This window comes from Lepisosteus oculatus, chromosome 29 (assembly GCF_040954835.1).
Source record: "Lepisosteus oculatus isolate fLepOcu1 chromosome 29, fLepOcu1.hap2, whole genome shotgun sequence".
In the NCBI taxonomy this organism is placed as follows: domain Eukaryota; kingdom Metazoa; phylum Chordata; class Actinopteri; order Semionotiformes; family Lepisosteidae; genus Lepisosteus; species Lepisosteus oculatus.
This window is the reverse complement of record NC_090724.1, coordinates 5,775,882-5,799,926: the sequence shown is the minus strand read 5'-3', so window position 1 is coordinate 5,799,926 and position 24,045 is coordinate 5,775,882. Positions and strand designations below refer to the sequence as shown.

Here is a 24,045-nt window from a genome sequence, read left to right as displayed (position 1 = left end):
ACCCAACCAACAGGATCAGTAATGCAGACTTTGCATATCAGTACACAGCTTCTCCACACACCTATAGACCGTGGTATTGCAATAGACCTGGTTGCCCCTCCCAGCACACAGCTGCTAACTGACTTGTTTTTTTCTTAAATGTGCCAACAATAAATTAATCTTCTCTCCTCAGTCTTATCTGCAGCTTGAGAATGCGATCTCATTTATGTTCTTCAACCCCCATCCCCCCAAGAGGTCTCAGTGTTTTGATGATCACTGCTGACTTCTGAATGACAAAACACTTCAGAGCATAAAGGTTACAAAATAAAAAGGTGGCCATTCTGCACGTTTGAAGTAGTTTAGGCTTTGTGAAATGCAGTTGTGTGCTGCGTGGGCATACTGGCCAAACTATTCAGAGATGCCAGAAAACAAAGATTGCAGAAGCTGAGCTAAATGTGTAATACTGCTGCTCTTCAGATCAATAAAGACAGCAGAACTTACATCCACGATGCACAACTCAGATTGGCAAACTCCTCGCAAGCAGTTTTGAACTTTTTCTACTCTTTAGTTGATGGCGAATCACCCACTAATATTTTTCCTAGCCTCGAAAGGTTTGGAAAATTACACATTTAATTCAGTATTTCCGGTGTCAGAACTGAGGCATCTAGAGTAGTGAAAGGGACTTAGCAGAGAAACGAACCCACTGTGTGGTTAAGGAAATCGGAGTCAGCACTAATTTATCCCCGTCCATTTACCAAAAGGCAGAACATAACGTAGTTATGTGTGGGACTGAAGTAATGTGCTTTTCTGTGTAACTTTGTTACTCGCACATCTGCGCCTATTTAAGTAGAGTCAGATTTCCGAGACCTCAGTGTGCTCCTCTGAGTACCAGGAACCATATGTACTGTAGATCCTGAAGACAGAAAAAATCAGACCACACTATTCATGGATTGACTGAAAACGCCTACAAACCCCACTAGCCCCTCGCTCACTAGAAACTAGAATCTGCTTTCAAGCAGCCAGGTCTCCATCCTTTTCCTTTTCCTTCTCCATCCTTTACTTTTTTCTGCTACTTTTGATATTAACAGTGTAGATGTGTTTAGACAGGCATTCTCTGTCTATTTGCTGATGGGAGAGTGTTCAGTTTGTGCAGTGAGGTAGGGAGGACAATTTAATATCTGGTGTTAAAAGACAATCCCCCCACTCCACTAGGAAATACATGCAAATAAGTCGAGGTTGATCTTGTGTGGGACAACTGAGAAAAAGGAAGAAAAACAAACTGATTAAGTTGTGGATTCTTTTTCAGGTGTGAAGATTTTACCATGAGCAAGTTTGTTCTGCTTTCTTTTTAATTATTCAGTGTGGAGTTGTCCCCTTCTTGTAACTTTTTCAGTAGGTATATCCTGTATATACAGGACTGTATATCCTGATCAATGTGATAGAGGGACTGTAGGGTGGCGTGACTCTCACAGCTGAGTGAATGGTGGAATAACTGGGAAGATAATCTGCCCCAACCCCCCCTCTATATTGCAAGGATTGAGCCAGGGAGCTGCTACAAGGGTGTAGATGGGGTGGTGGGAGGGGTGCAACAGATATTTGCAAAGGGAAGTTCTGGGTGCGCAAATGTAAGATCTAACCTTCTTCCCGAACATCTCTTACAAAGTTCATGAAGTTTGCAGGCTGCCACAAGTCCTCACTTCTCCCTTTAATAAATGGACATGCTGTGAAAGCTTCCTGGCTTGAAGGAACTTTGTTTCTGTCCCTGTAGACTCCATGGACACCTTCAGCACCAAGAACCTGGCCCTCCAGGCGCAGAAGAAGCTGATGAGCAAGATGGCCACCAAAACGATGGCCAACATGTTCATCGACGACACCAGCAGCGAGATTCTGGACGAGCTGTACCGCGTCACCAAGGAGTACACCCGCAACCGCAAGGAGGCCCAGAAGATCATCAAGAACCTCATCAAGATGTTGGTGAAGCTGGGCGTGCTGTACCGCAACAACCAGTTCAACAGCGAGGAGCTGGGGCTGGTGGAGAGCTTCCGCAAGAAGGTGCACACGCTGGCGATGACGGCGGTCAGCTTCTACCAGATCGAGTTCACCTTCGACCGCCGGGTCATGGCCAACATCCTGAACGAGTGCCGGGACCTCCTGCACCAGGCCATTAACCGGCACCTCACCGCCAAGTCTCACTCCCGGGTCAACCACGTCTTCAACCACTTCTCCGACTGCGACTTCCTGGCCACCCTCTACGGTCCCACCGACGTCTACCGCCGCCACCTGCAGAAGATCTGCGAGGGCGTCAACAAAATGCTGGACGAGGGCAACCTCTGACCTCTGACCCTTGACCCTCCCTGGAGCTCCAGGGTCTTTTTTTTCCCAAGTACATCTAAATATTATTTCTTGTTTCATTTCGTGTGTTTCTTTCCCATCTCTACATCTACTTAATAAGTCCAAAGATGGCCCCACGATTGCAGATGTGACCTCACCCTTGAAATTCAGACTGCGATGAATCAAACCAGTCTCGATACTTCGGTTTCTCCCTGTGAAAAAATGTTCCACGCCATTGAAGTGCTTTCTGCTGGTCTTTTCTGTCTAAAGTGGATTGCTTGTGTGTCTTTTTTTATTTATTTTTTTGAGAGAAGGAGAGGTAGGTTTTGAAACATGTAATCAAGAAGCTTTGACATTCAGACACATTTGTGTTTGTTCACGAAGGCTGTTTTGAGTCTGGTATTTTTGCATTGGAACCAAAGCTTCAGAGGTCTTTTCCAAATATCTTCCGCTTTCTGTTTTAGAAAGAATAGGTTTTGCATAGAATTGGTAACAAATCTCTCACAGAAATTTACCACTGTCTTAAGCATCCTGGAAAAATAACTAAATAGAGCTGAACAATAAATATTTAAGACCTCAGATAGGAAGATAACTGTCATAACTAATCAGCAAAACACTTAAGATCAGTTTTACACTCACCATGCAGAATCTCATTTGATTGTAGTTTTCTGCACTGATGAGCTCTGTTAATGATTTTGGTGTAGGAATTTGGACTTTATCTCCTTACAGTTTCCAAGTGTTCCTTCAAAGTGCCAGATCAGCTCAAGAAGAAATGGTTTATTCCATAGCATTTATTTTCTATGTTGGGGTTGTCGGACTCATATAGACAAAACACAGACACAGACAAATATATCCTCTAGAAAGAAAAAGATGAATCTATGCAATACCAAAAGGTTTTGTCTTATACAGGTAAATTCCTCACATACTGAAAAAAAAAAACATTAGTGAGAGTATTTCTGTAGGATTAGAGTGCAGCAGTATAGTCAATCAGTTTGCATTATAAGTTTGCAATGTTTACAGCCTGGGTCTCCCTGGTGTTTTTATGAATTTTTGGAATATCAAGGGCTTTTTTTGTTTTGCAACCTGTCGGACCAAAGAGAATGTGGGAATTTTATATTGGGACAAAGCTTTGTCAAGGCACCAGGAGTTCTCCGAGTGCATTAGCCTGGAAAACCAAGAAGGATTTGTCAATCAGTCCCCTGTGGAGCAAACTCAGAAATGACCCTGCCTGCCAGTAACGGAAAGGGCCTGTAAGCCAGGCCGGTCTTGCTCATTGACTGTTTTAGAACCTGAGTTTACAGCTGTATTTGTAAAAATAAAAAGAAACCGCAACTCTCAGTGCCTGTCACCCAAAATGAAACAGGGGACTCAGCCAGCTGGGCCCTGGAAATGAGCATCCTGACAAGATTATTCCATTGCTTCATCTGTCTCTTCTTCGGAAAAGGAAGAAAAGAAAACAAAAGCAAACTTGGTGCTCTGGTTTACTTTTATAGATCTGGCCCCCCATTATAAACAGTGTTTTTTGCCTGCAAGGAAAGGGGAGTTGTGCCTCTTTAGTGGTTCACTTCTGATTTAGAGGGCCTCTGGGTTTTAGCTGTTTAGCGAAGGAGCTCGAGTGTCGGGGGGGGGATTACGGTTCTGTGAAAATGTCCGAATGGAGTAATTGGCGGAAACGAGACGGGGGGGGAGGGATGGGGGAGAAAAAGCTGCCCCCTCGAAAATCACAGAGCTCTGCTTCATCACCTCTCGTTCGGTAGCTCTCTGGCGGCTCAGGTGCGCTCAGGCCGGACTCTGAAGCCGCGACGTGGTGGAACTGACTCACCGCTGGGTGCAGGGAGGCCTTTGAAAAGCCTTGTGCGTCAGCCAGCCGCTTCCAGTAGTGTAGGCAGAGCCTGTACCTGTGCCCACAGTCTCCCTCCTCTTTGCAGGGGTGTTCGGCACTGCCATTAGGCTTGGAGGTGCTGCAGCCATCCCACCTAGCAAAAATCAGACTCTCAGACGAGACAGATACCTGAGCTCAATCAAATTCTTCTTCAGTGCTTGCAGGCTTCACCTCAAGGAACAGCCGCAGAAGTAGCTTCAGAGGCAGCTGGGGCAAAAACACACGCCAGAGCATATTGGAGCTCCACTTTCACCTGGGTGTTACCTCATTCTTTCCTTAACTAAACCGAGCACCCTCACACGGTGCAATGAGCTGGACAGCTCTGAACCCCAGCCCCCGCACACACACACACCCCAAATCACCCATGCCGCTGTCTGTGCAGAGAGATTGGCGCTCGGGTGCACTGTGGTCCCGTTTCTCCCAAACAGGCCCTGGCTGGGCTGTGACGTCAGCCCGAGCACCACACTGTTTTGGAAACCGTGCGGCACCCAAGTTCCCCTAAAACACGGCCCAGTGGGATTTTCCTCCTCCGATGGTGCCGGATCGTCTTCTGAGGGCTCTCCGGGCTGCCAGAGGGTTGCCGAGGGGATTTGTATTTATTGTGTTTATGGGCTGGCGCTGGAATGTGAAGAATAAACATTCGACCGAAGAGAGGAAAGATACTAGTGGCAGCCATGGCAACGGCCGCCTAGACTGTTGCAGTCGACCATCACATGACCCCAGCACACGCTCGTTTCCACGCTGTTACATTCGCCACGGGTGAAACGCACAGCAAGGCGTGTCCACATTGCCTCATTTACCACCCTTGTGCGGTTTGTTCACTAAATACCTGGGTGTGTTCTGAAACACAATTCCTCTTTGATATTTAATGAGCCATCTGCCCTGCGTGTGCACCACCAACCCACATAGGAACCTTGCTCATTTTATTTGGCCAGAGCACTATTTAATTAAGCAGTATGCAGGCCTAGGTAATTATACCTGCATGGTTTGTTGGGGTTTTTTTAGAAATTGGGAGTCGTATCAGAATAATGGTAGAGAAACGTTTGATCCAGCATTTGCTGGTCACACTTGAGACAGAAACCATTAGCTGAGCAGCTTTTATTAGAAAAGGTCAGCTGGAACTCTCTCTATATATACACACACTGCATTGTCCTGATCTCTTCCACACCTTCTCAGGGGATAATGGTCTGACACAGCCTGTGCATTTGCTCAAAAAACGCCTTGGGAGAGGAGCACTACGGCCATCCCATTAGAAACTGAGAGTCTCCTCTACCTTCTCTGCAGATCCTGTGCCCAGCTGCTCTTGTGACAAGAAGTTCTGTTATAGAAACTCAGTCTTGTTTATTTCTATTTTTTATGTTTATATTTTTATGATGGATCTTTGTACCGTGCTTGTTATGGTTATTTTTCATCGAGTTCTTAATTTTTATGGAAGAAAATTAATGTAAATACAGCTGGTTTTTATTTTCTGTGTATTCCCTATTCTAGAAGAGTAAAAATATACTTTTTTGGGAGGAAAAAACAAAAGCTTTGCCTGTGGGTGTTTCTTTGTTGATGGAAGTCGTTTTAATCCACAGCTCTTTGAACTGTGCTGCGGCGACTCATCTAGTTTGACATAAATCTCAAACTGTCTTTGGGTTGCGTAGCTTTTTTTTGCGCCTATGTGAAGTCCAGTTATAACCATGAATAGGAAATACTTCTTTACACAAAGGGTTGTGGGGGTATGGAACAAGCTCCCCTGTTGTTGAACTGTTGTTGAAGCTGATACCCTGGTTTCTTTCAGGAAACGTCTGGATGCGATCCTCCGGTCAGTCAAACTATTTAATGGTATAAATGAGTTGAATAGCCACCCTTTGTTTCTTTCTTTTGTTTTGGCAAATTCTTTCCGGTCTGCTCACACTTTGTGGATATTTCTGTGTGTGCTATGAAAAAACCTCTTCCTGGATCCCAAACCAAAGTTATTTGATTTGTATTTTTGGTTTAATCTTGTTTGTTGTGCTTCCATAAACAGACGCACCCCACCCAATACGTCAACAGACTGGGCCAGGCCAGGAGTTTGAAGCGACAGGAAATGAAGTTATGAAGCAATTTGAGTTAGGCATTCTCTTGAGTCAGCTCAGGAGGTGGGGGGTGGATTTCCTTTCGGGCCTGTGCCATGAATAAGCTCACAGTTTCTGTGACAATCGCTCAAGAACATTCTGGAAAAGACAGACCTACACAACACAATATAACAAACACGCGACTCAGATATACAGCGAAGTGATGTTTGTAACAAAAGACCGGGAGGGATGACAACAACTAAGTTCAATCAGACACGGCTGTCAGTTATTACAATCACTCCTGACTCATTTCATCTCCGAAAACACTGTAAATACTGTACGTGATCCCCATCTCTCCCTCGTTAGTCTTTTGCATCCTTCCTCCACCCCCATCTCCACCTCTCTAACTGCCCCTTGGTCACTCTTCATTTTCCACAGGGGTGTCTTGACCTTCTTGTCCTATGACCAGGAGGTCAGCCCTCAGCCAGATGGGTTAAGTCATAACGTTTCACTAAACACTGCATAATCCATTCAGAACACTTTCTCCTTGGGTGTTGTTATTCCTAGTGAAACACATTTATCGCAGTACAGCAACCTTCACCCCAGCCATAGCTTTGAGAGGCACTGCATTTCCATATGCGTGTTTGGAGGAAAGTTTTCTTTAAAAAAACTTTGTAATATCCTAAACTAAACAGAAGAATTAGCCGATATAATAAGAAACAAATCCTTTCCTTTTGTTTTCCATCCCACTGAGGTGGAAAGGTTTTTTTTTTGTTCTTTTTGCTGAGGGAAAAAAAAACAAATGCATTTTTAAAGGTGTTCTCGGTGTTGCTATAAAAATCTTAAGTGGTTTCTCTTAAGAAAAAACGGAAAAATTGCCCAATTAAGATGCTGTATTATTAAAGCTTTAATAGAGTCTAGGTTTTAATGAAACAGGTTTCCATAGAAACATGATTGTGACTTTTTTATGTTATAATTGCCAACAGACTAAATAATGGCTCATGCCAGTCACCAGAGAAAAGACAGATTTTTAGAGACGGTGCTGTGGAACCCTCATAATTTCCATCTAGGGTTTTGCTCAAGAGATTCTGTGCAATATGTCAGGTGAAAGCACGGCAAACCGTTTTAATACCAGGAGGAAAAATATTTCTTTTTTTGAGCACCTAGTGGGCACTGTTACCTTTTCTACAAGTCTCCAAGTCCTACAATGTGTTCAAATGCTGTGCAGATATGCATTCCTTTGTCTCTTCCTAATTATTTTTTATGTCTTCAATAAGCCAAGACACAGAGGTCATCTGGTCAGGTCCTTCACTGTCTGCCCACGATGGTGGCTCTCTATGGAAAATCTGTAATTCAAACCCTTAGCACAACCTCTGCCCCCCCCTTTTTTTTTTAGACTTTTACAAACATGAAAGACTAAATCGGGTCATTTGAAGTTGATTTCTAAATTGAAGACGAGTGCAGCCCAGACTGAAATTTTTCAATTACTACCTCAGGTGTGTTGCAGCTGTGTGCAGTTTTGTATATGACCTGAAAATATAAATATGACCTGAACAAGGTCTTGATCATTTATTTAGATGGCAGCCTGGCTAAAATCCAGCTGCTGCAAATAATACAATCCACCCCATCACTGCTGGCTTCCTCCTTATAATGAAATTCAGAGATGAACCTTTTCATGTTTGTGTTCCTTCATCCTCATAGGGTTTGCCTGCCTTCACCGCGAAGCAGAAACCTGTCAGCTACTAGCTGTTTATTACAAAGATCACAGAGTTCCAGAGTCTTTTTTCCTAGCACGTCTACTTTCCTATTCGGAAAACAGGCCTGCCACGATTCGTCAATATAATATATGACGGGTAATTTTACATTCCTCTGCAACAAATCTAAAAAAACACATTTTATTTGCACACACCTTGCTCCTCTCAGCCCCCTAAGAAGTTATTTGTTTCTCAACACTGCGTGTTGTCTCCAGCCAGCCCCGTTTCCACTCTCCGGATCACACAAAGCGCTCTGGAGCCTCCAGACCTCTGCCGTCTGCATGTCCAGCTCCTTCAGGGTACGCATGCTGTACAGCAGCGCAGGAGTCAGCCTCAGAACCAGCCAGCTTTGAGAACCACTCTGCAGTGCAGGGCATCCAGCATGCTGGCCAGCCTAGGACTGGAAACAAGGGCTGTGAGGGGGGCTGGAATATAAAACAGTGGCATTCCAATTCCAGTTCGATTCCGGTTCTGGACTTTGGTGCAACCTGCTCAGGTGATAAGGGGTCTTCTTGTACTGTGGGGGCCTCACTCCCAGCCCTCACTGTGTGAGAAGGAGACTGTGACCCATCTCCTGTGGTCCTGCCATTTCCTTGTTACAGGCTCTCTCACCTTACTTTTCCCTGACCACTGCCTTAGAACAATAATAATTCCTTACACTTATGTAGCGCTTTTCTGGACACTCCACTCAAAGCGCTTTACAGATAATGGGGATCCCCTCCATCACCACCAGTGTGCAGCCCCACCTGGATGATGTGACGCCAGTACACTCCCCGCACACCAGCTATCACTGGGGAGGAGAACAGAGTGATGAAGCATAGGACTGAATCTCAGCAACCTATCATATTGACAATCGTGTAAAGAAAAATGACATCTGTCATGCTTTGGAAGCCAAGAAAAAACAAATGCACCTGAACAAATGCAATTGTTGTAATTTAACTATTGCATTGAAAGCTAGATGTGTATATACAGTGTATCATATTGTAAACTTTTCCATTTTTCGTGATTCTTTGTATTTGTTTGTGTAAAGGAAATAAAGTTCTTTAGCAGCTCCCTAGCACAAAGAAAGACCCGTGTTCTGCTGAAGCTGGAATTCTCCAATAGATTTGAAGGAACAGGCTAGTGAGGAATGTGTGCTCCAGACTGATGCCCTCTCAACCTGTCTGGATTTCGGAGGCAGGTGCATGAATGATTACACAGTAAATCAGCAACAGAACAAAATCCCATAAGGGAGGTTATTGTGTATTTGTGTGTGTGTGTGCATGTGTGCTTACAGAAATAAGAGTTGTTTTTCTGGAACAGATGTGACAAAGCCTTTTATTTTTTTTCCCCAAAGTAAAAGCCCCGATGGCTTAATCCATCTCATTCCCTGGTGGCTGCGGTTCTGATTTAATTTCAGATCAAAACCCCCTAATCTACAGTAGGTAAAATTCCCTCCTGATACTGGGCTCCTCGTTCACCTGGCCTGCTGTCTCCAAAATGATAGCTTTTCAAAAAACAAATTGGGGCTTCCCGTCTGGTCAGATTTAATTGAAATGTTTTTAACGTAGGACATTAGGGCAAATTGTAGTTTTCAGATTTGGTTGTACAGTTGTGTTGGCCATGGAGCGAGATTTCCAGGCGAGGGTTACTGATTGATCTGAAAGCCTGATACCTCCTGTTGCTGCATTGTCAGTTAATAACAGTCATTCTCGATATTATTTTAAGAACTGCTGCATTGACCTTCTTAATCGTGTGTCCATTTTTCACATTAGACCCACCAATCTGGACTCACCACTTGTTTCGGATAAGGCTTCATAGGTATAAGTCTCGGGCGTCATGGTGGCACAGTGGTTAGCATTGGTGCCTTGCAGTGCTGGGGCCCCAGGTTCAATTATTGTAGCGAGTGCTATCTGTGTGGAGTTTGCATGTTCTCGCTGGGTCCGCTTGGGTCCCCCCCCACAGTCCAAAGCCAATTCTTTAAAAAGAAAATCTTACAATGAGTACAACTCTAACTTAAGCCTTCTCTCCAATAAAGGACTTTAAAACAGTGTCTGTTCTCAATCATATCATTTTGCAAGAGGTTGCTGGGGCTGGATTTGCACGATGAAAGAGTTCCTACCACTTGTCGTCGTCCATGTCTCTATAACCTGTCCTGGCTCTGAAGCTGCAACTGTCCCAAGAAATGCCTGTAGGTTCATTGGCCTCTGGGAAAACTGGCCCTAGGTATGAGTGTGAGTGTGTCCCTGTGTGCCCAGCAATGGACAGCTGTTCTATCCAGTGTTCCCTGCCTTGCCCTCTCGCTTGCTGGGATAGGCTTTAGCTCCCCCTAGCCCTGTACTGGATAAAGTGGTCAGAGAATGAATGGATGGATGGTAATGTCTTGTACTGCACAAGCACAACGAGACCCTGAAGGCTTGTTCTTCTGACACAGCCACCTAGCAGAGACCCCCATCTTTTGACTCCCAGCCTGACAGTAGAGTTTGCCCAGACTGGACGGGCAGAGCGCCTCTAACTGACATGAACCTGCAAGCTGCAGTTCGCTCAAAGGCTGAGCAGGTTCTCTAGGGCACGGGGGCTCTGGAAGGGACCGTGGGCCCCGTGCAAGGGCTGAGGAGGAAAAACCTGTCCTCCAGCTCCTGGAGAGGCTTGGACGACCGCAGTTTCAGGGCCAGGGCAGGGAAAATAGACAACGGACAACAGCAAGGGGTAGGGCTTGGAGGGACTCTTTATAATGCCAATCCAGCCACAGCAACCACTTGCCCAGTGAAATGATTGAACACGACCTTTTAAGAACATTTACAACTTTGTAGAGGGTTAATGCTAAGTAAGAGTGCAAGGATGGCACACAGTACAGAATAAAGCTGATTTTTTATAAGAAAAGGCTGAAAAAAGGCCCCGGCTGTCTAACCCTTGCCAAGCAGCGCTCTGCCAACGGTGTGCCAAGCAGTCAGCTGGTGACGTAGCCCAGGCTCGAACTGGGACTGGCCAGGGCTCGGCCTGCGCTCTAGGAATATGCCCTCATTGGTGGAGCCACCTAGGACACCTACAAATTTGTTTCCCCCTTGTCTACTTTCCTGTAGAGTATCGCTGTGAAGCTGGGGAGAGGAAGGATAGATCTTAGGTGGCGTCACAGACTTCTAGGATACAGGGGTGCGCGATTCCGATAGTCTGACAGTTCGGGCAGTTTTTGTTCTACATGTAACATAGGACAGAAAGCCTCCAGTCCATTGGATCATTATGCTGTCTGTTAACATACAATATTTGACACATTTCATATTTTCCTCTTCGTCACAGTTAGAGAAAGAGGAAGGGTTGATACTGTCTGACCATGAGACACGCCTGGCATTTCCAACATGAGCTCACATAGTCTCACAAAATCCCACCGCTGCTCTTATTTACACAAGGCTTTTTTAAAAAATATATAATTCTAAATGGTTCTTATTTATCCCGGACAGCCTGGAAAGTCAGTCACCAAATTTCCATACTTAAAAAAAAAACCCAACACGGAATAAATGGAGAACTATTAATGAATAAATGTCCTGGATTAGTAATGGAAAAAAAATGTGACAAATTTACAGAATGAGTAAGGTTTACAGGGCAGAAGACTTCTTCTGTACTAATGGCAGGGGGAGGCTGGCAATTGTGATGTTGAACAGCAATATAGAAATAAATTGGGAATTGAAACAGTCTGACAGGGGTTTGGGGTCAGCTAGCAGTAACAGATACTGTCACGTTGCTTAAAAATACTTACAGAAAAGTGAAAGCTTTCTGTGGGTCTCCTCTAGTGGCATAAATTGAGTTGTATGCATGAAACTACAGCGCGACAGAATGACTGCTGTGAAGGAGCTTGATTGCAGCCACTAAGGCAAGTCTCTCACCTTTTAAAACTAGTTGCCCTGGAAAAGAAAAACGAGGGGCGCATTTTTGCCTTTTGTGCCTAATAATGCCCTCCCTCCCACTCTGTTCTCGTTTCCAGCCCCCTCCTCCTCCCCCGGTGTCCCAAGCTGCATTTAATTGGTGGGTACTAAAGCCAGAACAGAAGTAATCAGATCAGAGTTTTTGAGCCGGGGACTCACGTGGAGACGTGCCGTCTGCGCAGGATTACAGCGGGACCTTGATTGAAGGCAGAGGCAGAGAGGGAGCGAGCGAGGGAGCGAGAGGAATCGCTGGGAGAAGGAGTGGGAGGCGGAAAGCCAGAGCCAGGGAGACCGCCGAGCGCAGGCAGAGGGAGAGCGAGACGGGGGGGAGAGAGGAAACCGGGGGCCCCCCGACGCCTGCAGAGAGGGCAAAGGGGCGAGGGAGCAGGAGAGAGGGAGCGAGGGGGAAGAGAGTGGGGCGGGAGCGCAGAGGAGAGGGTGGAGGAGAGGAAGTGAGCAAGGAAAGAAAGTTAGAAAGAGAGGAGAGGAGGCACATAAATGAGAGGAGCAGCCAAAGTGAATGGCAAGGAAGGAGACGGCAGCTCATCCTGCCAGGAGCCGTGATCTGCTCTGCCCAGATGGCGTCTGCCATGTCACCTGGGGCTGGACACGCGCTACAGCAAAGGCTTCCTCGCCAGCCCTGGCCAAAGCGGCCAGCTCTCCAGAGCCACTCCGGATTAGCAGAACAACGCAGGCAGGCAGCACCAGCCTTCCTAAAGCAGGGCAGCTTCGTTCCTCGGGGAGCGCCAGAGCTGGGTTTCTTCCCAGCAAAGAAGAAGCCGGAACCGAGCTCCAGCAGGCAGAACCATCGCAGGAGATTACTGCTTTTCGGTGGGCTGAAGCATTGCGCTTATCTGGGCTTTTCTGGGCAGAACTACTTCGGGGAATCCAACAGCGCCGGCCAGAGCTGCTTATCAGATGGAGAATTTCATGGACAGAAGCCCGACGCCGAAGGTGGTGTCACTAAGGGGAAATCTGTGAAAGCACTGGGCAGTGCTGGGCTCAAGTATCGACCTGAACCACATGGTTTTGAAAGGCAGCATGGGGCTCGACCAAGGGTTACAGGACTAGAGAAGTCCAGAGAAACTGACTTTGCTACAGGGAAGTATCAATCGCAATTGGACTTTGCTGGAGAGGACCACCAGAGGAGATTAAATAAATCAGAGCAGGGGAAATCGATATTCCCAGGATTTCACAGATACCATTTGCTCAAATCGAAAGTTCTTAGTGGACAGCACCATGACCGTGACCCTTTAAAACCCTCAGATTCAACCAGAACCATCTGCCCACCTGAACGCCGGTGTAATGGACCTAACTCTCGCCGGGACATTTCCGCAGGAGACGTTCAAAGGCGATCAAGGTGGACCAGACGGTGGACTGAACACCGCCTTGCCAGCGTCTCCCAAAAGCTGCGAGATGAGCCAGGCAGCGATCGGCAGGCGCAGGAGAGAGAAACTGGCGTTGACCTAGCCGATCAGAACCCCGTGCCAGTCCGGGATCAGATCAGACAAGTGGTTCTGGACCTCGAGGGGGTTCTGGAGGGACTGAAGCAAGTCCATGTGGAGATGAAAGAGGTAAGCGATGTTGAGCTCTGCTCTGCCTGTGCACAACTGTTTATCATTTGTTCCCCATGTGTTCTGCCACAGAGTCAGACTGAGCTATAAATTTCAGGAGCAGGAGCCCTGTGTTTATGTAAAAAAAAGCAGTGTTATACACATTCACCAAACTGTGATCACACAGGGGGAGAGGATTAATTACTGGATACACTCTGCATGAAGTGTCACACCCTATACTTTTGACTTACCAATGTTTTAAAAGGTAAGGCTGTTATGTGATGCACTTCATTCTTCAGTTTTGCTCAGAGGATGAAAGCCATAAGGGGGATAAGCAACACAGCAAAATTCCTTGTCAATGAATCATAGTCTTTCTTCTTTTTAGGAGTCTGATTGTCGTCTCATACACTGCACCTACCTACATACACCAAGCACAAACGCAGGACATTTTTTTTTGTCTTTTTCAGGGGAAACAGGAATAAGAGGTTACCTAGAGATTTGTTTTTGGTTATAAGAGTGGTAACAATGCATTTTAAAATCAGCACCACCCACATTTTGGACAGCTCTTAGCGTTTAAGATGCTTCTCACCTTCACAGCGGTTTTAGGGCATCTAAAAATTAAATTCTTTGTGATCTGTCGCCTCATCCTTGTCAAGCTGCTATGCATGGCTGGTGGACGGACGTCAAAAATCTGCTCTTTTCCTCGCAGGTTGTTCAGCAAATCGAAAAGCTGACCTCCAGCCTTGATCTCACAGGGGAGGAGCCTAGCAACAGTTACCCTAACAACACCCTCTGCAGCAGCAGCTCCAGTGGGGTCATGGTGTCCAGTCTCAGCATGGGGCAGCCAGAAGGCTCCAAGCAGGGAGACGCAGGCTCTCCCTATATAAAACTCCTCACCGGTCCACATCCTCCTACTCCTAATCCGGCAGTCATCCTGACTTCCCTGAACCCAGATCGTGTCACTCTGCTGGTTCCATCAAGCAGGAGCGCCCTCTCTGCCACCGAGGAGAGACCAGGACTGGTCTGGCTGCCACGAGTCCAAGGTCAAAGCCCACAGGGTGGGACGGACAGTGGGCTGGCTGTTCCCGACCCACATTCGCAGAACCAGGCCCAGGCTCGTCCCGTCACCCAGAGACCCAGTGGCAGACCGGCAGGACCCAACAGTCTCCAAGCCGCCAGAAGCAAGAAACCACCCCCGTATCCTCGAAATGGAGAAAGAAGAAGCAACCATCCTGTCCGTACCTCGAAGACTCCTCCCTACCCGGGGAAACACAGACTCCTGTCCACTACGGTGTGAGGCAACAGGAGCTGCCATCATCACAGAGCTGTGACCAGCTGGGCCCAGACCCCGGAGAGCCGAAGACTCCGGTCTGCAGACACTGAAGGGTGAGTGATGCTACCACTAACAGCAGAGCCAAATAAGGCAAAGGCAGAAAGGGGCTCCCAGACACTCATCATTCATTTGCTCTTGGGTCTGCTTTAACGCTTGTAAATCTTTTCTTTGGGATCAAAATCAAAACTAGTCTTCAGCGTGGTCTGTCATGGCTGGTGCCATTTTGTTGTTCTCCTGAATGGGTAATTCATTAGTTTTGTGCCTCAGGCACAGAAGACAGATTTAGTTTTAAAAATCCATTGAAATCTATAGGTTTTCCAATGTTGATCTCAAAGGTAAGTGACCGGGGCTGCTACAACAAGGGTTCGAGTGGGGCTTCAAAGTGAAATGAGTGTGATATTGTTAAGCTTAGCTTCATCTGTGTCCTGAACACGCCATCACTTAAGATGTTTAGATGCACCAGCAAACAGTGAATTACAATAATCCAGCCTGGGAAAGACACACCAAACATCTTAGCTTTTGTACTTCAGAGAGAGAGAGAAATGGAAATGGAACTACTCCATTTTATTTTCTACCCACTTGTTCCAATTCACGGTCATGGGAGAGCCAGAGCCTATCCCGACAAGAAAAAGTGGAAGGCAGGCAGGGTTTGGCCAGCACAGGATGACAATCCAGCGCAGGCCAGACAGACACAGACACACACACTCACACCACAGCCAGTTCTCCAAGCAGCCACATAACTTACCAGTCTGTCTTTGGACTGAGGGAAGAAATCCATGCGAACCTGGAGAGAACATGCAAACTCCACACAGACAGCACAAAGGGTCTGGAATTGAACCCAGGGCCCCAGTGCTGTGAGGTGACAATGCTTACCACTGCCGACATGCAACCCTACAGTCTGTCAATTGGCAAATTAAGACTGCCATGCATTTTTTTTAAAAAGGTGCCGTCCTTTGAATGAGATGTAAAACTGAGGTCCTGACTCTCCGTGGTTTATAAAAATCCCAGGGCGATTCTTCATAATAGTAGGGGTGTTAACCCTAGTGTCCTGGCCAAATGTCCCCTTGGCCTTGACCAATCATGGCCTCCTAATTATCTCCATCTCTGAACTGGATCCATCACTCTGCTGTCCTCCCCACAGATCCATACCACTCCACCCAACAGACACGACGGGCGCTGAGTTCATGGTCATGTTAAGCAATCTAGTTTAATAAAACAAAAACCCAGACATCACGTTTCTGCACAGTTCTCACAACAGTCTTCTTGCAGCAAAAGGAGTGTATAGCCATGACTACAGCCTTGCTCTGCATTTCACAATGTCTCTGGCGGCCCACTCGGCTGTGCAAGAGGTCACCTCTGACCTCCGACAGCTCGACAAGCTCCATCTGCTTCTCTATAAATACCGTAAAAGAGGTGAAGGGGCACCACCACAGCACACACAAACACCACCCACACCACGCAACCCAGCATTGCTGCGTGTCTCCGACTCAGTATTTACAATGATCTTGCATAATAATTAGGTCTGGGAATTGTAATACCAGATGTTCTGTATTATCTAATGTGAAAAAATCACCTCACTGGTAGGTTGGGCATATTTAAAACAGGAGCAAAAACGTCTAACTTGAAGAGTACATCCTGTTGTGAACGAAACCTGAACATCCAAGAATTCAGTTTCACAGGAAAGCAACCTTGCATCTGTTATTTTCTAGAACAAAAACGAAAAAGTACTCTTTCCTGTTCCTGTCGCGTTAAATAGGATTTTCAACCACACACTGGAAAATTGTATTGAAATTCAGTAGCAAAAATCTCAAATTATAAAAAAAGCTTGGCTGCCCTCCTATGGATGAAATCCACCTCTGCACAGTAGTTTATTTTTCTTCATCTTTATGGGAAGCCCAGGATTTGTAGACGTTCACCCAGAACATGTTTTACAAATCCCGTTCTTTTGGAACATTCAAGTTCATGATGCTCTTTGCCACTTTCCAGGTTTTATTACTGGCCCTGGAATTACTCGTCGTGCCCTTGTGGGAGTGAATTCCCTCTCATATTCCAGCGTGGAGAGACTTCTTACACCAACTGATTACGGCAAAGTAAGCCATTACTCATTGCTCATTTGACATCCGTCACCAGAAAGGTGTTGGGAACCCACAGCTCTTCCCAGCAGCAGGAGGAGGAAGGCAGGGCCAGACACTCTATGGAGGGCCAATGGCATTAAAGGGAACAATTTAAAGCCAACGTCTTCAAAAGTTGGGTAAAACTGCGAGCACCCAGAGGAGCCCAGTAAGAACACTTCAGCTCCACACAGAAGACACTCACTCCACAACCGAACCCTAGACCCACGAGCAGTGTGGCAGAAGCACCATGAAGTTTTTTTTACATATTTCTCCTGAATAAAAGCAGCCCCTCTGATCCTATTACAATGTAAACACTATGTGTATTATTATATTCTCATCCAAGCGCACACCATGTTTTTGAGTGTTGAAACGACTCTCAAATTAGCAAAATCTATAGTAAAAACAAATCAGTTATTCCAGATTTTGGGGGCAAGGTTTTCATCGGCTACAAATTCCAAAGCAAGTAGGTGAACGAGAACTTTGTTCCTGCTCTGAAATGCATTTTGCTGAAGCTGTTGGCTCTCAAATGATTCTTTTCTTATCCTGCAGTTTTTTTGCGTGGACAGAATACGTTTGGCAGAATAAAAAGGAAGGCCCATGAATTCATTCCTCACTAAGTCTATTGGATCTTGTTTGCCGGACTGCAAAAACAAGAAATAAACCGTGAGATTATTGAAGCCTTTGAAGTCAAAGTATGTTTAAACTATTTCTAGACCGTGAATAAGAAACACCACCACAACTCACGCTTGTTGACAAGAGTTTAATATGATCCTTATTTACTGCTCATTGTAAACTGGAAAAAAAAAGTAAAAAAGAAAACATAAGGATGAAAAACTTCAGTAACCCAATCTAAGCATGTTATTGCGCTGTAAAAATCTCATTTGTGTTTCCACAGTGACCCCTGCTGGCGGAAGGAGGAAGCCGCGCTGCCCCCGGACCAGCGGCAACGTCACAAGGCGGCAGAATTCTGGGAACGGGGAATCTCACGGAGAAGGTTTTGCAGATTTATTATTCACCCGTTTGCAACGACGTTGACGATGTGTGCGCAAAAGTAGTCTAGGGGCGTGGCTTACAAAAGAAAAAACTTGTCCTTGAAAAATTAAAAAAAAAACTGCAGAAAATTAAAGGAAATAATAACATAATGGTAGTATGTTTGCACAGGACAGGCAAGGCTCAAAATGTCAGGGAGAAATCAAGGTCTCTGTACTTGCAGACAACAGACTATCAACATACACCCAGTAGCTCTCAGACCCTAACTCCAAACCGCAGCTTTCAAATCAACCCCCTCACGAATCTTAATCATGTTTTCAGACGCGCAGCCTAGAACAAAGACAAATTTTCAGTTCTATAAACCAACAGCCTCCCGCAGCGAAGGAGCGCAGCCGCGGAGACGTTCCACAGAGGCGGCTGAGGCGGCTCCCTGCCGGCTGTTCAGAGAAAACGGAAGGGTCCGCCGAGACAGCCCTGCAGGAGGTCAGAGAAAGTTCCCCGCTCGGTCCTAAAAGGGCGCTCCTCCTGGCGGCGGCGGAGCCCGGCCGCTCAGAGCTCGTCGTGGCGTGTGCGGGCGATGATGGTGAGCTTGGACAGCTCGGCGCGGAACTTGCCATCTCTCTGTGTCACTGCAAGGGGGGGGGGTGGTAATTAAATCATTACACTCTGATTAATTGCAAACTAAAGGCACTGAGGAGTGATCTTTCCACGTCCAGTACATCCTACATACACATTAGACCCAGCAAAGGTTTACTCCATGCAGAAAAGAGTTCTTCAGCTGTGGCACGACAGCTGAAACACTTTTCTTTTCAATCATGGAATAAACCTTTACTTGCTCCTTTCTAACCTACGCATGCTGACCCAGCTATCCAATCAAACTATATACACACACATTATATATGGATGTACACAAGTATACATGCATGATCATTCCTTAGCCATCAATATCACTTGACCTGTGAGAGTTCAGTGCTCACAGCAGCGTGTGGTTGGCCGAGTCGGCTAACGCTGCAATCCAGCCGATCCTGAATTATTTCTGCAGACGTCAATGAGGTAAATTAACAGCTACTGTTTGGAATCGCACTCCTACACTGGCACACCCTGATCTGTTGCCCTCTGACCTTTGACCTTCTAGCTGGGCCACGGAGGGCGCCTGAGGCCAAGGGGGCCCAGTGTCCTGCCTCACCTGAGGTGTCCCCCACAGTATACTCCTCCTCCTTCAGCGCCACGTCCTTCTGTCCACCCACGGCCGCCTGAGACTGCGGGGCGAGAGAGAGGGAGGAGCAGGAGAGAGAAGAGCCAGTTCCAATAATTACAGCCGGCAAGTATAACATCAGGAACTACGCGTTTCACTTCACAAATACACAATAACCCCGCTGAAAAGCTGCTACAGCTCTTGTTAGAGATCAAATCAAACCAGTTCTGCTTTCTTGTGCGAGTATTCCAAGGGTCTGGCTGGTCAGGGATCTGAAGCCAGTCCACACTAACTGTGTCTTTTATTCTGCTACAGCCCCACGGGAACAGGGCCTGCAGCGCGGGGGGCGGAGGAGGGGCCTGTCTGTATCTCGGCACCCTGACTGCAGGGCAGGGACCTCGTGACCTGGCAGCCTGCGGGGGGGATCAGGGGGCACCTGCGGGGGAGGAGGAGGCTTTCCACGCCAGCCTGCGTTCAGGCGCAGACCCGCATGCAGCTTCGTCAGGGCCGTTTCTCATTGCTCTCCCCCTTTGCTCCCGGCAATCGCACGCAGAGCAGCCCTAGACCGCCCAGGGCAATGCTTTGATGTCATCTTGTGGGTATCCAGAAAACAATAAAACTGTGAAACAGTGATGTGCCCCTTGGCTCTTCTTTAAACAATACCAACTTCAAATTCCCCCTCAGGGGCACGATTCAGAAGAGCTGACTGTTTAAGCATCAGTTGTTGATCGCCTGTCGGTTCACCAGACAGGGCAGAAAGGACCCTGATGGGGTTCTGAGCTAAGGAGAGGTGAAATCAACTGACACTAAAATCAACCCCCCACCCCTCCCCATCAGAGCAGAGTTCCAGAGAGGCCAGAGGGCTGAGCAACACCCCCTATCCCCTATGATCCATGGCAAATTGTCATCCGCTCAGACACAGAAACTTTTCCAGGACAGAGAAGTTCAGAAAGATGGAAAACTTTCAATTGCGTCCATGAAGTATGTTAGAAATGCTGCCCCCTCCTGGTCAACCAGGGACAGTGCAGCAGCGTGCACAGCCACTTGCAAACCTTGCGGCTGTGAATTTCTCTGCTAGAGTGGCCATTTTTAGAGAACAGGAGCGCTCACGTCCTGAACACGGGTCCAAGACGAAAAATACAGAGATCCAATGAATTTGGTTATCTTTGATAAAGCAATAAGGTGTACATAAATATGGTAAAGAGACGAGGAGTGTAAGAGAGTGTTTCTGAGCCTGGCTGATACTTACATAGGCTCTGGCGTATTCAATTTTAGCTCCCGTCACCTCTGCCTTGAACTGAGTGAAGAAGAGGTAGGACTTCCCCTGGGGTCTGTCAGCGAAGACACACAGGAGTTACGACCAGGGACAGGGCTGCTTGAACACGCTGCAGCATGAAGCCTGTCTGTTAGGTAGCTTATTCTACAACAGCTTTCGAGATGTACATTAACCCAGCAGTTGCGCTTAGGACCGATGACACAGGTACTACAGCAAACAAATTTAGGAAAAGCGACTGCCCCTACAACATCACAACTATTGAACTTTCCGATATTCAACGCGGCATCAACGATTCTATCAAATGAGCTTGATGACATTCACGAGAGGAGAACGATGCAAAAAACATACCATGCTTTTTAATCCCTTAGGTCCCTACTGCTCAATGGAAGACTCAAGACAATGTGTGGGAGCTCAGGCGCGCCTCCACCAGACACAGAAGAGAAAGGCGGTTTCACTTCACACAAAGCAATAATCCCACTGAAAACCCCCATCTGCAGTGTAGCGAGCTGGATCTCTTGTTAGAGCCAGCTTTATCTCAAACCCCTTCTGCTATCCTGTGTGAGTATCCCAAGGTTTCTGGCTGGTCGGGTGCCAACAGGTCATCCAGGGGTCATTCAAGCTGCAGCCCCAGAAGAGCTGGGAGAAGCTGAGGAATCGATCTAATTAAGACAAGTCGATTCAAGTCATTAAAAGCCCAGCTGGATGGAAAGCCTGTAAACGCACCATCTCTCCAGGATCAGGATTAGGGGACCCCTACATGTGTAGGCCAGAGGAAAGATACTTTACCATTTCCATTCCAGGACTTTGTTCTATCTACTGCTTATTTAGTGAGGTGAATTTCAGCAGCCAGGTTAATTAAGCAAATTAAGTCATTCATTTATTCGATGTCTCCAAGTCCTGGAGTAGGTGTACTGGTGGACGCCACACCTTAGCAAAGCCTGGGAGTGGCACGTGGGGGCAGTCACACCCAATACTGCAGCGAAAGAGATGGCACACCAACCTCCAGACCGAGCAAGAGAAGAGGCGCTCGTCGTCACTGATGCCCACACTCATCTGCCATTGCTGCACAGAGACAAAAGAACAGTGACAGTCCCTCCTCCCGCAGAACACACTCAAATCAAATGGTCAATTTAAGGTTCAGGTTTGAGGCTTAGCTATAAAGTGTTACATGGAGGTGGAGAAAACAAACTATAGCTACAAAATGGGAACTGAGGATCTTGAAAAAAAATATTAAATAAAAACAAGTATTTAAATGTTCAGACTTCATCTTCCAGAACACAGATCTCCAGCTCTGTTCCTAGAGAGCCACAGCTCAGCTGGAGGTAAAAGTGATCAATGATCATTAATTTATAAAGGCCTGGAACACATCTGACTTTCGATTATTTTAGTAGATTAACTGATACAATTAAACCTGAAATGGCCAACCCTTCAACTAAGTGAACAAATCTCTTGCAGTGCCAAAACGAAATTCTTCCAAGTGTTTAGAAATTGATTAGTTGAGGTGGACCCACCAAATCAGCTGAAGAGTGACTTTCTGGGGCCAGAGTGGCCACACCTACTCCAGCTGTGTGGAAACCACAGCTACAGACATTGTGAAAAAGACAAATGTGGGGATATATTATTAAAGATGAAGACGATGAAGGGGTGGCACATTAAAGTTGTAAATGCCCTAAGTGGGGCCTCTTTTAGGAGATGTACAATTTTGGTCACAACATTACAAAAAAAGATGTTGCTGTTCTGAAATCAGCCCAGGCAAGAGCAAGCAGACACATTCATTGGCAGCAAGGAACATCACACTGACAGGAGGAAAGAAGAACTGTAATGTTCTACTCTTGAACGAGGGACCTGACTCAAATACCCAAACTCCTTGACATTTCTGACAGTAAGCAATGCTTAAAATGTGGGGAAGTGCTTTTAAAACTGAGGACGGGAGGCGCTTCTTTACATAGAGGGCTGCGGGGGTCTGGAACAAGCTGCTCAGCCATGGTACTGAAGCCGAAACCATTCCAAGAAACGGCGGGACGAGATCCTTGGATAACTTAGGAATGGGCAACTGAACAGGCTAGAATGGCCCCCTCTGATTTACAGCCTCTAGTTATGCTCTTATACAAAGCCCACTTTTCCTTCCCTCCAGTAAATAAAGCCCCCAAAATTGACAATGGGTGCAGACTGAATCTCTTCATCGTTACACTACTCCCTCTTAATTATCACCCCATGGAACTCATCACTGCTCCCAATTAACCCATTCGAGTCAACAGCTGGCTGGACTCACCTCGTTGGTCCCTCCTTGTGAAGCATAGGTAAAAGAGCAGCCGTATTCGCCCTGAAAATGGCAACACACGTGGAGATAAGACATTTTATTTCCTTTTTAAGCGACTGACAGGCATTTTATTCCCGTATGCATCAATGGCGCTGCGGCCAGTTTTTTGTTCTTGTCCTCAGGGATCAGATCTGCAGGCTTAGAAAAGGAAGATTTCAATAAGCGTTCACCGTCTTCTGCCTCCTCTCCTATTTCTATGATCACTTTCCAACCTTGTTGGTGAATCCCGCAAAAACGAGAAATTCGTTAAATGAATAAAGAACTAGATAAAAGCGAAACTATGCCGATTTCAGATGCCTGGTGTAAAAGGGTTTGTTAAACTGGGGGGTTTAATTAAAAGTAACAGGCATTTTTAACCAGTGCTTTCACACACTCTATTAGGAAACCTGGGAAAAAATCAATTTAATTTCGGAAATCAAATCTAGAACGAGAGTTAAACAACATATTGAACAGAGCCACACACAGATCATCACACTCGTGTGCAAAGTCCTTGATTCACAGAAAGATCTGCGGGTCGGCTCCCTCCTCTTACGCCAATGAATGGCCACATTGTGGATGAGCCAGCGCTTCAAACCCTGACGTGTCAGTCTCTCACAGGACAACCCACCTTCCGGTCCTATGCCTCAATTCCACTTTTATTTCCACACTATAATCGTCGTTTTGTTTCAACGAGAATCACTATAAGCGCAGCAATAGGTTCGTGGAAATGTGCATGTCCATTTGGAGGAAAAGGCGCCGCTCGGAAACGCATCAGCTTTGGCGTAACCGTGCGTTTTGGTGCAGCAGTAGCTAACCCGCTCGACTCTTGTACACGTTTTCCAGACACGATCGTACTTCTCCACTCAGGCTCAAATGCCGTTTTTCGTTTCAAATTTGGAAGTGCACCGCCAAATACCTCAACCGAACCTAGGTTTTAGGCCAGAAAACGTTAAAAAAAAAAGGTTCAGCACAAACCTGACCACAGTGCACCGGTGTCTCTGCGCCTTCTGATTTTTAAGCTAGTTCCTACCCCTTCACAAATAAATCAGAACCAGGACCGCCAGGGTGACACTGCAGTTGGTAATGCAATCCTCTCTAGTTCATACGGGTGCGAGATTTTACAGATCTCCCAATTTTACGCACACGAAAGCGCGCAGTCGGTGTTTGTTAACACCCAGCGGTGTCCACACCAGGTACTTACAATCTTCTCGGAGAAGCTGTGCACCATCCCGCCGGGCCTCACATTAAACTCCACGGTCTTGGTTTTTTCCTGGGAAGCGGAGACAAATGTCACCGCTAATAACGATATTAGCGAAACCTTCAACACGGTCTGAACAAGAGAGGGAGCGAAACTGCTGCTACTGGAGGTAGCCATCTTGAAACCTCGAAATACTCCAACTA

General features: G+C 46.5%; 2 protein-coding genes across 6 annotated transcripts in view; one reads left to right on the top strand and one right to left on the bottom strand.

Moving 5' to 3' along the window:
• Window positions 1-19,702, top strand: part of tnfaip8l1 (tumor necrosis factor, alpha-induced protein 8-like 1) — a 26,929-nt gene extending 7,227 nt beyond the window's left edge. For 3 of the 5 annotated variants that reach the window (XM_015365750.2, XM_015365751.2, XM_015365749.2), the window contains exons 2-6: window positions 1,748-13,458; window positions 14,147-14,823; window positions 17,780-18,457; window positions 19,010-19,195; window positions 19,385-19,702. In XM_015365750.2, coding sequence (XP_015221236.1) covers window positions 1,753-2,313 — 561 coding nt within the window. In that variant the 5' untranslated portion in view covers window positions 1,748-1,752 and the 3' untranslated portion in view covers window positions 2,314-13,458; window positions 14,147-14,823; window positions 17,780-18,457; window positions 19,010-19,195; window positions 19,385-19,702. Of the gene's footprint in view, window positions 1-1,747; window positions 13,459-14,146; window positions 14,824-16,756; window positions 16,861-17,779; window positions 18,458-19,009; window positions 19,196-19,384 lie in introns of those variants that run through there. The other 2 variants (XR_011183965.1, XR_011183964.1) reach the window with 2 other exon arrangements.
• Window positions 17,630-24,045, bottom strand: mydgf (myeloid-derived growth factor). Its single transcript, XM_006640002.3, has 6 exons — window positions 23,846-24,045; window positions 22,618-22,668; window positions 21,346-21,407; window positions 20,319-20,400; window positions 19,061-19,133; window positions 17,630-18,503 (listed from the first exon to the last, which is right to left on the bottom strand). Exons 1-6 carry the CDS (start codon window positions 24,017-24,019, stop codon window positions 18,424-18,426), a joined length of 522 nt encoding a protein of 173 aa, XP_006640065.2. The 5' UTR covers window positions 24,020-24,045; the 3' UTR covers window positions 17,630-18,423.